Source organism: Aythya fuligula, chromosome 1, assembly GCF_009819795.1.
Source record: "Aythya fuligula isolate bAytFul2 chromosome 1, bAytFul2.pri, whole genome shotgun sequence".
Classification (NCBI taxonomy): Eukaryota; Metazoa; Chordata; class Aves; order Anseriformes; family Anatidae; genus Aythya; species Aythya fuligula.
Genome location: NC_045559.1, coordinates 151,728,913 through 151,747,162, shown reverse-complemented (window position 1 = coordinate 151,747,162; position 18,250 = coordinate 151,728,913). Strand labels below are relative to the sequence as shown.

At 41.9% G+C, this 18,250-nt stretch overlaps 1 protein-coding gene across 12 annotated transcripts in view; it reads right to left on the bottom strand.

The window, feature by feature from the left end:
* The window catches only part of DOCK9 (dedicator of cytokinesis 9), a 125,973-nt gene extending 107,968 nt beyond the window's left edge, over positions 1-18,005 (bottom strand). For 7 of the 12 annotated variants that reach the window (XM_032182190.1, XM_032182198.1, XM_032182208.1 and 4 more), the window contains exon 1: positions 2,169-2,745. In XM_032182190.1, coding sequence (XP_032038081.1) covers positions 2,169-2,330 — 162 coding nt within the window. In that variant the 5' untranslated portion in view covers positions 2,331-2,745. Of the gene's footprint in view, positions 1-2,168; positions 2,747-17,874 lie in introns of those variants that run through there. The other 5 variants (XM_032182225.1, XM_032182295.1, XM_032182319.1 and 2 more) reach the window with 2 other exon arrangements.
* Positions 18,006-18,250: the final 245 nt, after the last annotated feature.

Sequence of the window (18,250 nt, the reverse complement as noted above, 5' to 3'; positions counted from 1 at the left end):
GCATGGCTTCTTAGAGAGAAGTGAGGCCATTTCTATTCCTGAAAACCACTCTTTAGAGGAGGAAGAACTGGCCAAATTAGCTTTTAATAGCAAACAGCAGAGGAAAAAAAAAAAAAAAAAAAGAAAACAAACATTTAGAGCTTATGAGCATAAAGTAACTTGTCACTAATGCCAAGATTGCAGTATCCTTCCCCCGCTTCAGAGAATCCTGCTTTCCACCCTTAAGGGGTAGATCAGTAGCAACACTATGCCAGCCTCAAAGTCCCCAGAAGCCACAGCCAACACCAGCTGGTGACCTGTCAGTGAAGTGCCAGTTTCTCCCTCGTAAACTCAAATTTTTGCCCTTATAGACTACAGTAGTCCGGTACAATGAGCAAGAAGTCATTCTGACCCCCCTCTATTGTAATAATTTTCAGTACTAGCCTTCAAGTATTTATTCCAGGTAGAAAAATATCTTGATCCAATACTTTCAGTTAAACCAGGGTGACAAAGCCATACAGGAAAATATAAATAAATAAATACACAGTATTGTTAATCAAAAGCATTCAGAATTTTCAGAGTAGAAAAAAAGCCAAATCGACAGATCTGGCTCTTGAGTTGCAGATGGAAGTCTAAATATATTTTGTGCTTGATCTTGCCAGTTTGCAATCCTATTCCGTAGACCTAAATTAAACAGGACTTATTCCTGGAAAAATACCACATGAAACAAAGATGAAGTTATATAATTCAAGTAATTTTCACTCCAACCTCTGAGTTACAGTAATATATATTTAATATTTCTCTATTCGCTCATCTATTTGTATCATGTAAGGCCAGTAAAGACTCTGGGTCTTAAAATCAAAGGACTGTAGAAGTTATTAAGTGTTCAGGGTCTAGAGTTTAACCAAAGTCTAATAAGCATCTGTACGAGGCTGACTTTAAGATGTTTCACAGTGTAAAAAGGTTTCTAATACCTAGAGGAAGCCATTTTACTTTTAATAGCAACCAATATTAAGAATTTATAAAATGCAATACTACCACAAAATGTAACATGCATACTGCAAGTTCAGATGCTTTCCTGGAAACTTAGTAATGTGTATGTATGCATGCACACGTATATCCGCACATGTATGTATTCTATACATGTATTCTTTCCTGCAAATTTCCTGGTGTGTGTAGGCACACAGATAGCTACATCCACATATGTTTTCCTCATATTTGTATTCAGCAAGAAAAGACCTGACCAGCATAAAGGCAACAGAGCTTTGTGAAATTCCTGAAGGCTTTCCTTTTCCAGAACTGCAATTGCACAGCAGGGGCATGCCAGCAGGCACTACACCCTTGTCAAAATCCATCCAGATATTTCAATGTACCACACCCCTCTCGTTCCAACTATCTCGTCCATGACAAAGCAACTAACAAGTAACCCCAAATTACTTAATATAAATATGTAAATCCTTAATTCACCCAGCTCTGAAGCAAGTGGTGCACATTAGCTATCGCAATTCCACCCCCTCAAGCCTAAATGCAATCCATGACGCACATATGCATCATTAACCTGGGGGGTACAAGAAGACAGGCTCACTCAAACCTGTTTTCTTTGCATCAAGCAACACCTAAAAAAGCCTCTGCGAGCAAAACAGCTTCAGGAAACTGTTACTGCTTGCTTTAACCATTTTTTTCCTTCTAGAATGCTCCTGCATCTATTTCGGTAACTCAAATGGAATCAGAATACTTTCTGGAAGAAAAAACAAAGTATTCAGATCCATCTGAAAAAAATAAACCTTAAATCCTGGGTTAGTGTTTTCCCAACAATGCATTCCTCAGTTTTCCCAAATAACATAATCATCTGTACTTCATTTGAAGTGCCAAATACGTTCCAAGAGCACCTTAAAGAGATCTAACAGCAGACAACCTTCTGTAACAAGCTTGTTTATGGACTGCAAATCCTTTAGAGCTATTAATACAAATTTAAGTGATATAATAACTACGAAGCCTAAGCTCTGACATTACAGCTCCATGCATACATGTCACATACATGCACTAACATGCTACAGTAGCAAGGCAAGGTATAGCTAGTCCACACACAGCAGATACTAAATAAACAATTTAAATAAACAAGGTATCCTGATTCTGGTTTAGATTTTAATTAGCAGGTAAAAATATTAATGAAGCAAGTTGATATTTACCAGGGATGAATGAACCAATATTCCTGAATCTTCATTTGGCAGGCTGAATGCTGTATATTCAAGGGCATTGTTTTCCCCTTGCAGTTTGCAAATATAGCCACAGTTTCTCTCAAAAACTGTCCGGATGCCTTTAAAGAGAACCACGCTTGTAGTGCAACCCATTCCAAATCTGTCCAATTTTGCATTTCTAGCAGCCCTGATTGCATTTGCAGGATGTCTTCTTCCCTTGCTCGGCTCGAATGATTTTCCTGTGCTTCACAGAAATTTTTCTTTGTACAATCTTCATTACGTCCGACATTTAGTATGTTCCTCAACTAGAAACCATCAGCTACTGAAATGTAATCCTATTTGTTTAAGCCAAACACTGCCAAAAATCCAGCCGCAGAAGACAAAAATCAGAGGGCGATGAAAAGCAAGGGATACCTCAGCTGTAGGAGATAAGAGGCTTTCAGCATGTGCCGTACTCCACAAGAGAGATGAAAAGGTATTCCAGAGGGTCTGGGAAACAGCTCCCGTGTTTCAAAGATCCTCAGAACATAATCGAAGATGAAAGGAAACTGCAAAGATACTGCTGCAGTTTCTGCTGCCAGCCACAAAGAATCCTCATCTGCTGCAAGAAAGCACTCTCCCAGAATGCCTAGCACGGAGTTCGTACTAGCAAACATTTCTTTGCTTGACCTATATGTGCTTTTTAGTGCTTAAAGCAAAAAAATCCAAAAGCAACAGCTCAAAACAAGGGGAAATTTAGTAAATGATGCTGCCATGGAAAAAAAAAAAAAAAAAAAAAAAAAAACAACACGTTGCATAAATCTACTTCAATCAACTGTTTATGTTATCAGCATGCTGTTATCAGCTCAGGCAAACCACGAGAGAGCTGGAAGCTGACAACTGTCTGCACTTCTTCCCTTCTCCCTTACAGACAGAAGTAACCACTTGGAAAAATGAGTTCCAGAACTGATGATGTACTCCCTTAAAAAAAAAAAAAAAAAATCACAGCTCTTTTTCCCCCCCCATACATTTCTTAGTTGTACAGTGAATCACATCCACATTGATTGATTTTATCGCTACAGGATAGTAAGATCTACTGTACTGGTATCTGTCACACAAGTATGTAAACTTCTATAATTGACACTGAGAAACTGTGTTTTCTGATTGTTTTTAATCATCTTTTGGAGAAACAACTTGATTTAAAAGGCAAGGGATTTGTAAAAACTAACTGCCCCAAACATGACATTATCAATCACTGTCAGAGATCACAGCTTAGCTTTATATTCCTGCTAAACTGATCCACCACAGAAAGCACTAAGAGGTATTTACTTAACGAATTATAAAACTGGATGAAACACTGAATTTAGGAACTCAAATTTGTTGCAATGCAGGTAAAAAAACAAAAAACAAACAAAACAAACAAACAAAAAAAAAAAACAACTCTTAATTAAAAGGACTTCAGGGATGCATGAAGGCAGGGATGGGAAGAGATAAATGATGCAGATTTGCCCCCATACAAATTAACTTGAGGAGATACTTGGATGCTACAATGAGTGATTCAGTAAAAATATGCAAGATTTATTAGCACTTTTCCCTAACATTTGGCTAGCTAATGCATCTCAGTAGTATATTTCTAAGTTAAATACAGTAAAATAATATGCAGACACATTGATTAAAAAGAGGGGAAAAAAATCAATACTTGACAGTGATCCAAGTAGTTCCTTCCAGTCCCATATTCTCAAGGGCAGCAGTCAGCATGTTCCACATGTTGTAAGAAATGCAAACCATGTTAAGGCAGTTTTGTTAAGAAATACCTTAAATTTTACTCTGAAGACAATGATGCTTCATGTGTAAGCAAGAACCTTGCGTAGGGATGTCCCTGTACCTTCTTCTGTCTCTGTACCTACCCCACCCTCTTCAAAGCCAAGAACCGAGGCAGTGATGGAAATGCTGGGCTCCATTCATAAAGCTTGGACAAAGACCTGCTTGCAAACGTGGGAGAAAAGAGTTGTGGGAATTAGCAGGGTATTTCTGGGGGTGCCTTCTGTGAAGCTGTTTCTACTGCAGAAGCCCACTGCATTTCATCTAGAATGTAGGATTACAGAGACCTGACAAAGTTCAGAACCCAAACATGGTATCAGAGCTTGACAGATAACTAGAAGAAAGCACTGTTGAGGTGGTTGCTCTACGAAGTTTCAGAGACTTCATATTTGGAAATGTTACTAGAAAATGGTAGAAAAAACAGCTTGTGCCTTAAGAAAATATGAGAAAAGTCTGTTTACAGCAATTTACCGTGCCTTAGGTAGTTCCTTCAAATACCTAGAAAATGACCTCACTTTTAAAGCACCAGGTAGGATGTGGAAAAACAGGAAAACAAAAAGATTTCATTTGGAAAGATAAACAGATGATAGAACCATAGAATAACTCAGGCTGGAAGTGGCCTCGGGAGGTGTTCTAATTCAAAACTGATTAAGAGCAAATTTAATTTTGACTACATCTTGAATGAATGTAGCATCATGTTCCTATAGTTATTTTAGGAAAGACAATTGAAACTTGAATCAATACAGCAGTAGTAACAATGGCAAGCAATGAAAAGGTTTCCAAATTGAGCTTGAAAAGGAGACAAATATGGGGTCATGAAGGGTGGGAAGAACCCAAAGGAAGGAGCAGCTTGACCATGTGCTTAAATATTAATACCATGAGAAATCTGAATAGTATGCAACATAAAGCAGACTGCCAACAAGCTGACTTTTTCTTAAGATATGAATTTGGTGCAAAGTGGAGGCTTCCAGCTTTGCTAAGGAAATTCCTGCAATTGTACTGAGCACAAAAAGCAGCGAACATCCAGACAGAAATGTGACAACTGGAATACTATCGACTACAGAATTACATCTCGAAGTGAAACGGGAGGCTGGAAAAGTTTTTGGAAAGCTCTGACAGAGCCCTTCTCTACCAACTGAAGAGAGCTAAAGGGCAAGCTTAAGGTAGGTAAAAATCTTAATCCAGTGGTTGAAAAAAAAAAAAAAAAAAAAAAAAAAGACCGGATAATACATAGTTTTCAGTGTCTAGCTTGCTGCTCATATGATCTGTAGCTGAGCCTGGGTTATGAAAGGGTATTTTTCCCTTCGGAGGGGTAGACAGGAAGAAAGGAAGGTTGTTGACAGGAGGCACTGCTAATGCTACTTCTCTTTGCTTGTGAAAAAAAAGCTCTTCATGAAATTTCCAAAAGAGTTATTTAAGTTAACATACATTGCAAATATTACACTCCTAAGCCATATTGCATGGCTTCTCCTCGCTATATAGTATATCGAAGCTGTCCTGACTGCACTGTGAGATTGCTGACAGCCAGAAGATGAATTAGTTGCTGTTAGCTGCAAGGTGGTTCTTTTGAAAGTCTTTCTAAGACATGGACAGGTAATAAAGGAGCAGCTCTAGTCATCCTCCAGAAAGTTGTTGGGAACTGCTTAATAGCAGCTACTCAGTTGCTTTAAGGGTCTAACCACCAGTCCTCTTATCACAGTAAATGCCTAATAACCACTTTTTCCTCCAGCACTGGAGGACTTCAACATATTAAGCAGCCCTTCTACAGCCAAATGAGTTCCAGCTAGCAGAATCACATAGCTGCACAGTTCTCAACAACGTCTGCACGTTTCAGTTTGACACTGGTTAGCACTTAAAAGGTAGAAGTCTTTTGGGAAAAATTACCTGGGTCAACTTCAAACCTTCAGGGGATAAAGCTCTCAGTAACAAAACAAGAACTTATTAGAAGCAGCTAGACAGAAGTCAGGCAGTTAAGAGAATACAAATGAAACCAGGGAGAGCTTCCAATTGAATATGCTGTTGCAAAACAGCATGGACAGTCTGTTTTCAGACGCTGCCATCTCTACAGCAGAGCGTTTCCTAAAGACACAGGGCCTTATCTGCAAGAGAACATCATTCAGGTAGAATTTAAACATTTAAGCCAGAAAACTTCTTTTGATCCCTTAAAACATTAGAAGTAGGTAGTTAATTTTTTTTACCTACAAAGTTGTCCTTGACATTTAACATACCCAAACTGATGCCGTCTTGACAGGAGCAAACATCTGGTTCCAAAGAGATCTTAACACATACTGACTGAACTCAGCTCTTCACAAAACATGACAGTATCTGTAGGTGGAGCACTACCTCCCATCTGGCAGCTATGTTTCAACTCAGAATGCTAGAGACGTGGGCCTACAGCTGCTTCAGCCCTGAAGGATTAAACCCAACATCACATATCACTCTTCTGAGTGCCCTAACAACCAGGTGATGGCATACCCAGGTCAGCGTACTTGCTTTTGTCTGGTAGAGCTATGCTGCAGGGAAGAGCCGAGATCCAGCATCCCTGGAAGAGGGAAAAGAAATGAATATACAACAGCTCCCCCTTACCAGGAATGCTTCTAGAAAAGAAAATTCAGGTTCTGGTTCCTGTCGCAAGGACTGCTTCTCCTATGACTGCCTCCTGCAAATTTCATAGAAGAGCTCTGTCAGTTAATGCTCTTCAAGAGCTCACGCTTCTTCAGAAAGAAGGAATCAAGCCAAAAATGCTTTCTGGCCACAACTGAGTTTTACGCTTAAGTTAGAATAAAAGTCTTCAGCGCCTGAATTTTCAAAACTAGTGCAGAACATCTTGTTGGGCATGGATTATTTTTGGTGACCCTCATACACACTTTCAAGACTAGGAAGAAGGGGTATTCAGGGAATTACAGGGCGTTCAGACTCACCCCAGTCTCTGGGAAAATTACGAAGCAAACACTGCAAGAAGCCTCGTCCAGCCATATAAAGGACAAGAAGGCAGCTGCAAGTAGACAACATGGATTTACCACAGGCATATTGTGCCTGCCCAACCTGTTTGCCTTCTGTGATGGCTGGCTCACGCACACGGACATCACAGTGGATATTGAAGAATGCAGGTGAAACAAGGCCTCTGACAGTCTCCCAAAGCATCCTTGCAGCCAAACTGGGCAGACATGATGAGGATGACATCCTGGTGGACAAGTTGAGCATGCTAAGCAGGCTTCTTAATACGAGAAAGATACTGATGTACTGCACTGAGTCCAGCTGGGGACCATTGTGATGGTTTAGGGGCTTCAGCATAAAGCATGAGAAAAGTTATGAGACCTGAAGTGAAGGCCAAAGGGAGCTCTTATTGCTGTCAACAGCTACCTAACAGGAAGGTTGAAAGAGGACAGAGACAGACTTGTCTTGAAGGTCCAGCCACAGGACAAGAGGTAACACATGAAATATTCCATTTACATATGATAATTTTATTTATTTTTAAACACAAAGATGGCTAAATACTGGAATCAAAGTCTCCATCTTTGTGGATATTAGAGCTGGATTGGCATCGTCTGAACAACCAGACCTGCTTTGAGCAGGAGGGTTGGACCAGGTGACTTCCTGAGATTTTCTTTTCAACCTATACCCTTGCATGACTCTGTGGCCCTGCATCAGGTAGCCACACACTGACCACAGAAAGAGGAAAGATCCAAGAGAATTCTGTCCTTCAGACGAAAGCTGCTATGATCACTGCAGAAGGAATCTTGACAACGGCACGTTTGGATTCCAAAATTACATGGGATGAGGATCTGCACACTCAGCAAGGCCCTAAGAAGAGATTTGCATCAAACAGAAATGAAAAAAGAACTACTGTAACATTAGAAACGCTAACTATAGCGCCAGGCTGAAGACCAGAAGCAGTTTACCATCTGTGCAGGATGTCAAAAAGTCAACAACAATGCTTATGAAAATTGGAACACTGGTTCTGTCACATCCAGTCAAGGAAGCTGTCGGAGGTGGCTAATGACACAATAAGCTAACCTACAGCCAGGGGAATGTTTGTATCTATCACGTCTCTTGCACATTTCGTTAAGTGGGAAGGAGGCTTAAATATGACGCAACCCAAGGGATGCCATTTCAGCGATTATAATCTTGCATACCTAATATCATGTACGTGCTGATGGAGAGCTGCACACAAATTTACAGCCCCACTCGGTACCAAACGCTAAATACCACAGCTAACACTTTGCAGTCACACCACAGGGAGCTGCAGAAAGATCGGTCTTCTCACAAGCCCATTCTACCTGTGTAAAAATACATTTCCATCCATAGGTGAGCACTGGGAACTGCCAGGAAAGCATTCACCCTAAAGTCAAGCTTAACTCAAGTCTTCCCTGAGGCAGACATACCAAAGATACCCCAAAAACTTTAGGACCTTGTCCAAGCCAAACTAAACCCAGCAAAGGAACTGTCATGGTTAAGCATGAGGCACAAAACACCTCCTTTTAACCATTTCGTATTTCAAGCCTTAACACAGCATTTCTGGTATTGAAATATGCTCACAGGACTCCATCTAGTGGTTACCTTTCAGCCTTCTGAAGTTGACACTTTCAATCTGGGCTCTTTAAATAAGTGAGATGGTAGCCACAATACAAATGTATTATTATTAGAGAGCAATAGAGTAAGTCACTAATTACAATAAGTTAATTTCAGAAACACCAATGAAACCATGCCGAAATAAATGACAGTCAACAGTACAGTAGGCTAGAAAAAACAGTTCCAGCCCCGATCTGAAGATCTCTTATCCCCTCTTACACTTTTAATCCCTTTACGGAGGTTACTCAGATTCAGGTTTTCCTCCTTTGCTTTGTTACTAGTTTGTTTGGGAACAAGTTCCAACTTTCCCTCCAGCAGATCAGGAACTGCCAAAGTATTTTGCTGGAAGTGTTTGCTATTTATCCCTTGAACTCTACCACAGGAGAGTCTACAGCAACTTCCCCCTCCCTCCCATTAGAAACCTTGCATTTCACCTGAGAAAAAACCTTTTGGATCATGCTATATGCTATAGCAAGAAATTCATATCCAACCTTATTGGACCATCTGAGGCCATCCACAATCCCAGGCAAATAACTCCAAGGTGATAACAAGCCTGGCAAGCAAGTCTCCCAGGACAATTCCTGAAGGAAACTAGAATAGCATCCTTCAAATAACTACGATGTGTGTCGTTTCCTCATTAACCTGAATACTCTTTTTAGACTGCCTGAAGCTTGAGGTCCAACATGAATTTAAGGTCTCCCTTGGACTAGCCAACAGTAAGAGGGAGCCTCCTGGAACATTCCTAAAGGCAACAAACCTGTTAAAATGAAACCAAGAGCTATCTTACTACCCTTTTCCTCTCCCACTGAAAATATCCAACTCTTTCTGTGGCACTTGTGTTGTTCTTATTCTTGAGTGTTCCAGTACTCTCTTCAGCAGATGAAGGCACCGAGATCATCTCTCTTTTACCAATGTCAAAACACAGGCATCCGAGTACAGGCTCTGGACGTGCAAGCTGAAACCAAATTAATTTCTACCAACTTAGAGGCGCTGAATTCTGGACCCCTGAAATCAACTACATTTCACTTATAATTACACACCAATTGCAAGTTACATTCTGCACTGATGCAAACAAATCTAAATGCTTTCTCTGCTTAAAATTATGACAGCATTACCCATTCTGAGTATAACGTGTAGTCACTCTTTGTGTGGGGATTAACTCTACAGCAGTAAAAATATAAACTGCTCCCTTATCTCTGAATTCGCCCAATAACTCCTTCCCATCCAAGGAGTACCTGGAAGCAGTAAAAAAACACTGTAGCCTGTGCCTCAAATTTCCAAACCCAGATCAGTATCTGTCGCCATGCTATCTCCTTGAAGTCAGTAGCTACAGCTCAGTATCAAAAAGCATCCAGTAGGACACAAAGCAGCAGCTAAGGATTGTTTATTTGCACAATGGCTCTATACTACAGCCTTTCCTGCTTAGCAGCTCCAGCTCAGCATTACTCCGTCTCAGCTTTGTAGCAATTAAACATAAATCTTGAAGGTTTTTTAAGTGAGGTCATTCTAAATCCCACTGCATGAATAACTATGTTTCTTAGCAGAAGAAACTTCAAAAGGGAGTACCTGATTTCATTGTCCATGCACAAACTCACCCCTAAAAATTAACACAACTTTAGAAGAGTGGGGTATCATTTTCGAAAGAGAACAGTTTTGTTGGTTTAGTGTCCCCTAATTTTTATTTTTCTTATGGTGATACTTCTAGGAAAAAATAAAAATAAGAAACTTTCCAAGAGTACTACCAAAACAGTCTGGAGAAAAAGTCAACCTCAATGATTTTTCTCTTAATTTTCTCAGTATTACAAAGTTGGCATCTCTTCCAGACCTACCATTATTGACAATATCGCACATAACAAGGCCTTCTTTACATTTAATGTCTCCATGGAAATCCTGTGAATCAGATTTTTCAGATGATGCTCAAATGACTTATTTTTCCCTCATTGCTGTCTCAAGACAGTAGAAGGATCCCAAACCTTCAAGGTTTTTGACACAATGGTATTCAAGGGGCTGAAAAACAAATTTCCCTCTTATAATACCTGACATCCTTTTCTTCAGGTGCTGAGTAGACAGAAATTCCAGTTAGTCCTGTAACAGCACCTTTTTCTTCAGAGAGGGCCCCAAAGCAGAGCTTGGCCTGAGCCCAGCAGCTTCAAAGTAGAAATCCAGTTAAAGCCTGAAGTACGTGGTGGCGTCCGTGGTATCCAGGCTGAATCAGTCTGCAATCTGCTTCCTTCCTTGGGACACGGGGCTAAGGCTGCTTTTTAAGAACAAAGTTATCTACTATCTTACAGAACAAGTATACAGAGGAGTGAGAGAAGAATGGCATCCCTCCCCGCCACAACCCTGGAGATATCTTTCTTGCTGCTTTCCCTTTGCTCTGGATACCCCCCAGTAGCCCCAGGCTGACACCACTACCTTAAATAAAGCACAGATTCACAGATTAAGGTCACAGAACAACAGGACAGTTGAGGCTGGACTCTGGAAGTCATCTGGTCCAACCCGCTCATGCTGAGCCACATTAGCTTCACCAGTCTGAGGAACCAGATCCAGCCAGAGTTTTCAAAGCTACTGGATTGTTTCTTTCTAGTTTTTCCCATTTGAACTGCCAGAGTCTCCAAGTCAGGCAGCAATCTCTGGAGCCAGCAGAACGCAGAAGATAGTATCTGAATTCCCCGTTCCTCCTCTCATACCTGAATCATCAGTCAGATGAGGAGATGACAAAGTGCCCCGACAGATGCAGTAACTCAGCCTTATACCAAGCAAGAGTCCCATTCCCCACCCCTGCAGTCAGATAAGGAATTTTCTTTTCTTAATGTTTCTGCACCAATGCTGCTATTTTGTTCAACCAGTAATAACAGGAGTGCTGCAGACTACCTCAGCTACAGACGTTGGATTTTTCTGACCAAATGTTTGTGCTCCAAAACAATTTCCTTCATAAAAATTCCCTTCAGAGTTCCCGCTCAACTTTCTGACAACCTTTGGACGTCTCATATACCTTTGTCCGAAGCAAAGTCCATTGTGCCAATGAAATTCTGGTCCCCGTTTAGTACTACAGTCTTGTTCATAAAATGAACTAAACTGTTTTTGTGGCCCATAAGACTTTTTTTTTTTTTTTTTTTTTAAATCAGGAAGTCTCTATTTTGCATTAATATATGTTCACTTTCATTATCACAAAAAGAACTTTAAGAATCTTTACAGGAAAAAAAAACCTACAGTATTCTCACAATGCAACACTTACCTACCATTTTTTTACCATACCTTGAATTTAATCATCGAAGTTACATCAGTGCTTCTAGAGTAAGACAGAATGCAAGCCTTCCTGCAGAAACCCATCTATCCTCTACGTTAAGGTCTGAAATAAGTTTACATACTCAGAATGATTGGAGTATCTTCTTATCCTTCTATAAGATGCCTTTATGCCTTTTTAGGCATAAGTTATTTCAAAAATCTTTCAATGAGAAGAGCAAGGTAATACCTGGATTACTTAGGCAGCTTTATGCCTTTTATGCCTTGCATAATTAATGCTTTTGATGGACTCAGGCAATCTAAGAAGAGGAGAGCAAGAAGAATGAATTTGTCTTTACCTTCCTCCAAATGAAGCTTGGCCTTCAGTATCTACATCAAGTAGAGTACTTGATATCATTCAACCTCAAAACCAAAACTAAACACAAGCTAAGGGAGAAAGACTTAGGCATATTTTTAATACAGCGTATTTTTAAAAGTCAGTGCATTAGATAAGTTCTTCAAAGTCCACCACGGATTTCAGGTCTAAAAAAGAGTTTGTTGGACTCCAGTGATGATAACATTACAACCTTTTGTCATCTCCGTAAGGAGCCACCAGCACCAAGTTGCCCCTCAGTTACATAAAGGAAAGCAATACATTTCTCAGAAGGATGCGATCAAACTTCCTGTTATCTGGAAAACTCAGCTCCCCTTAGTTGCTTCAGTGAGTCACCAGCATCTTTTCCTGACTATTTTTAAAGCAAACATGCATAAGTTTCGCTGTCTTGAAGCTACCTCAAAAACACAAACCTGGTTAAAAGGTCAGATTTTCAAATCGTTAAGCATGCACATACATGCATATACGTGATGGTTATCTAATCTCAGGCACATGCTGCTCAGGGGCAAGTGGCCACTCAATCAAATTGCCACTCTTGCTCAACGTCACTTGAACAGCAACACCCATACAACCCCACCACCACCACCCCAGTTGATAATAAAGGTCTAGTTTTCAAAACCAGCAATTACAGACCTTTTTGAAACATTGCCCTAAGAGCACAACGCAGCAGAAGCAAACAGATGACTTGAAGCTGGATATACTGTTTTCAGTTTATTGCATAAGATGTTTAATATGGGGAGAAAATAATCAGAGTTGTGAAATTCTCAGGGTTAATTTCAGGTGTGATGAGTTCTGCTTTTATCGAGATACAAATATGTCATCTTGCTTGGGTTTGAAAGGGCACAAGTAGGAGGATGAGAAGTTATGCTGTGGTATTCTGCGCTGCATGAGAGTTGTTGCCACCATAGATTTCAAGCCCAATCCAGCATCACGCTCTACGTGACATTTGCTGCACTAGAACAACTAGCTTTAAAGCATTTAATCCTCTATTTTAAACATAATTATCTTTAGCAGGCTAGGAAAAGCTCTAACAATGAATAAAGAAATGAGATGTAGCTAACAAGAATGATCCTGTGCCACTTTTGGGGTTAAATAAATTTTCGTTAACACAAAAAATCAGCAGTCCTAAGCCTTCCCCCCTCATGTTCTCGTTCTGAAGAAATTCACTGACATTTAAGATTTAAGCAAGTTTAAAGGTATTTATTAATAGAAATGTTAGTGCTATAGTCCAGCCTCTGAATCTTCTCAACCACAAAAATGTCTATCATACTCAGTAAGTCTTCTCAGCAGCCCCAGGCCTGCCAGAAACAACAGTTTCCTTACCCGTGTTTTGTATCCAATCGAAAAGGTTTCCACATGCACTTTGCTAAAGTAAAATTAGCACGTTTATCACAAAGATCACACCTTTCCCGAAGGAAATAAAAATTGGCAGCGTGTTAGCGGTACATACCATAAACTAAAACAACCTCTTCAGGGCTGAACATCGCATTTTTCCCCCCAAGTAAAGAGAAGGTTCAACAGTTCAGAGAGTAGCTGAATGAGCTCTACCGTTTGCATCGAGCTCCTCCGAGGTGAGATGGATGGCTCACCTTGATGTGAGATAGGATGACGCTCACTGGCAGCCGCCGGTTTTCCTTCAACACCTTTAGTATCAGTTCACATCTCTCTGCTTTCACTCACCCATTCATAACACTTTGCTTCTTCCAGATCCTTTATGTACTTCATTTTCCATCCCATTCACAGAAAGCTCAAGCTTTAGCCACTTTTCCATCTTTTCTGTACCCATCAGCTCTAGCAGATCCCAGTCCCCATGCCCAGCCTCCCTCCAGCATTACGCACCACTTTGTCCGTGGCTTGCTTTAGGAGAGAGGGAACTGACAATCTCTTTCTAGACTAACACAGCAGCTGAAATCTCACCTTTAATGAGGTTCCAAATACTCCTTTCACCATGTACAGAGAAGACACTTTGCAGAAAAGCACACGAGCCCTCTCTGTGCACAGAATATACATAAGGATGCACAAATCAAAAAAAAAAAAAAAAACAAACCAAAATGAATATTGCATAATCCTCCCAGTAACTGCACTATTGGAAAAACACATCAAAAACACAGTAATAATAGAGCAAAGACCTGGACTGCAAAGACAGACTTTGCGTGTTCTAATCAAGAACAAGTCTCCTAAATCAAACAACAATAACAGGAAAAAAAAAAATAAGGTTACCAGCGAGTTTGATCAGCCATCAAGGATTTGTCAGGAGATCCAAGCACTGTCTCTGTGATATACTGACTTTCTGCAACATCTGAAAAGCCGAATTTCTGCAAGGCTTTTAGAACTCTACCAGGTACCTGAAGTCACACATAAAGCCCCAACACGTACTGAGATGTGACAACTTCAGCCTTCAAACCTGTTTTGTACATCCAAATCAAAAAGGAGAACTTCAAAGGGTAATCTGGGAATCATACAGATTTCTTACTGTTCTCCCATATCTCCCGTTTCTTCTATGCAACACTGATTTTTATATAGGGGAGACAACTTTTGCAAAGTTATTTGGGATATGTAAACCTTTTAGTTATCTGCATACACAATACGGGCATTTTATTGACAACTAGGCAAAAGAGCAGCCAATTCGGGTCGACATTCTTTTAATTTCTTATTTATCCATCCTTAAGCGTAAGCTTAATTTAGCATGGGATAGAACACATCATTTTGTCACTGAGATAATTCATCATTACCACATCATTGAACAAGACACCACATGCCACCCCTCTGGTCCTACTGATCCGTATAGGATGTGTTTTGTTTAATCCACCACGTTTTAAACATGTCGCTTCCAGTTGCACGTAACGCTGAAATTGCATTGAATCTTGCTAAGATTTCTGGTTTAAGAGGCAGACTTGCTATCCCTGCAGTCTTCCTCTCCAGACAGAGGTATTTGTGAGGCCAGAGGAACCAGCAATAAGTCACATGGCTAGTCCGAAGACAAAATAATGACAACGCACAAGAAAACCAAATTCAGCAAGGATGCTACTGCCATGCAGAAAAAAACAAAACCTGAATGCAAACCATGAAGATATACCTGATGTGCCAAATCCTGCAGTGAGAAACTGGTTGGCAAATAATGTTTTCAGCTCTGCCAGCTGTACCTGTTGGTGCTGCAAACTAAATCGAACGGCACGAGTGCATGAGCTCCTAAAAGTTGACAAGATAGCTCGCTTAGTTCTGCAGTCAAAGTTAGCTTGGCTAGCCACACCTGCTAACTCTTCAACCAAGCTATTTAGTCTATCGCTTGCCTGAAAATCTCTTATTTTTAGCTCCGATTAAGAGCAATCTGAAAATTTCAGATATGGCACGCTGTCCTACCGACGTGCTATTTTTAATCCCCTTTCATGAGTATGATGCTAGGCACGTTTACTCAGAAGAGACGATAAGCATGTTTCAGAAACACTGCCTAATAAGCCTCATTTAGACACGAGAGATGCTCTTTTTTTTGAATAGTGCAAGACTGGCTGTATTGTTTAAGGCACAAACATATGGAACTGTTAAACAGCAGCTAAAATAAAGGTTAGAAAATATATAGAAGCTTATAGGTATTAGCAGTTCACTCCTGTCTCCTGCTGCATGGATGATTTTGCATCCCTTCTCAGCAGATTCTGCTGCAGGGGCGTCAGAAGCACTCTGTGGCTGCACACATCTGGACAGATTATCTAGCAAGAAGTGCTAGCCTGAATTCATTCTTTCCTACCTCCTGATTCTAGACAGCAAGCCCAGTCAATGGAAAATAGGTTCAGCGTTTTGTCAGTATTGGAAAGCTTCAGCGATGAACAAGTGCTGACAGTAAGATCACATCAGTTACCAGTGCTGAACAACATTATAAGCAAGGCATTTTGTTGACAACCCAGTCCAAAAAAAAAAATCCAGGGGGAGGGCAGTGCCCTATCAAAGAGCTTTTAGAGGCAGCTTGGGGGGAAAAAAAATTGTCTTCTTCACAGCAAGCAATACAGAGCAATACTACAACTACTTTAATATTGTGGTAGGAATGCTGTGTTCACTGTAACAGTGCAAGAAACTTTTCTGGTAACAGAGCCCAGAGAATTCAACAGCTCAGGAGCCAGCCAACTTGCCAAAGAGAGAAGTAAATACTTTATAAAATTCTTTTAGAGCAAAGAAAAATAGTATCCCACCTAAACTCCTCCTCTTAAAAAAATAGTAGTAATACAATTTCATTCCAAATGTCACAATGCTCGATGAAAAGTTACAGCAAATTTAAAGGAGGAAAAAGTGAACTCGTAAAGAGAGGAACATCTGGCATCACTAGACTTTTATTACATGATTTAAACAGCGTGCGAGGAGGAACAGAGGAGTTCAGTGATAAAGTAAACAGTACTTGTGATAGTAGGAAGGACATAACAGCAGGGGCAAAATATTGCTGGCATGGGAAGGTGAGCTCCAGCACAAAACCATACAGGAGAGAGATGAGGACTCTGCTCTGTGCAGCAAGCTAACAGAACGGGATCGCTAACCTGCCCTGACCCCAAGTCATTATTTTTGCTTTCGAAAAGAGTGAGGAAGGGCCTTCTACAGGACAACATTGAGCCAGTACTCCACGTAACACCATCACTTCTTTCACCTCCTTAGAATTCTGCAGAACGTGCTGTTGGGGCAAAAATACCTTGGATATTAATGAATAACACCACCGCATGCATTTGATCAACATGAATGAATTAAAGAATCAGTAAAAGAGTTTCCACCTCATCTCAATGACACCAGTTATAAGTGCACTGAGGAAAATACTTCCAATGAATGGGGATGTGTTGGGGGCTGGGGACAAGGATTGCTGATTACTACAGAAAAAAGAAATTACCTGCATCATGACAATCCCTAAGTCTCCCACTCTTTCCAGGAAGAATCTTCATCCCTGGAGAAGCATTAAAGTGTACTAGATGCTTGCTGCACGTACTTGTGCTGGTGTCTTGTGGAAAGCTGTCATTACGCAGGTGGACCCCGAGCTATTCATCTGAGAACTTGTATTATACGTTCCTCAAACCACAGTCAAATAAAGGGTAATTTCACTTTAGAGCTACCAGTTGATTAAAGAAAGTCATGCCTCTGAGTTACAGCTACAGCATTTACTACTCTCACACATAGCTGTGACACAACAAACTGTGCTCTCCCAGGCGGTACAAGAAAAGTTGGAGAAGGCCACGCTTAGCATTAACAAGAGGGAAAAGCAAACAACCCGGAGCAGCTTGCACTGTTGGGAAGCCCAGTGCCGGAATCTCTGTGCTCCCACAGGGCTAAGAGCTTCCTGAAAGATCCCCCTCGGGGATAACCAAGCCCCACGGCAGGAGGGAAGCTCTGAGGAAAACCTTGCCCAGGCTGTTTAAGATGTCGTCACCTGAGCGCGGCCGGGCCAAGAATCCGCACCTCTCCGGGCTGGTCCCGGCTGCCTCAGACACCTCGGGGCTGATTCACCGCCAGAAGCCGAATTAACGCAGCGAAATCGTGAACGGGGAGACTGCGGGCGGGGAAGCACAACCAGCACGGGCAACGCAGGAAGAAATAAGGTGTTAAAGCGCTCCTGCGGGGACCCAGGCTGCATGCTGATGCCCTGCATGAGCATTGGGAGGATCCCCCCGCTCCCGAGGCGTCCCCTCAGCCGCGGGCTGAGCCCACACCCCCTGAGGGGCCACCCACCCCGGCACTCACCAGCAGCACGGAGCCGCGCACCACCTCGGACACGCTCTGCCGCAGCTCGGCCGCCGTGCCCGGCTTGCTCAGCGCCCGCGTGAACTTCCGAGTCTCCGGCGCCGCCAGCGCCATGGCTGCGGCCGCTGCCGCTCCCGGTGCCCGTGACGGAGCCGGAGCCGCTCCCGGAGCCGCTCCCGGTGCCGGCCCCGCTCCCCTCAGGGCCCGGCCGTTGGCGGCGGCCGTTGGCTGCGGGCGGCCGTTGGCGGCGCGAGCCCCGCCGCGGGCTCCTGTCAGGTAGCCCCGCCCCCTCCGCCTCGTCACGCCCCGCCCCTCCTCCTCCTCCTCCTCCTCGCTCTGCCCTCTCCGCCCGCCGAAGCCCCGCCCCCACCTGTTC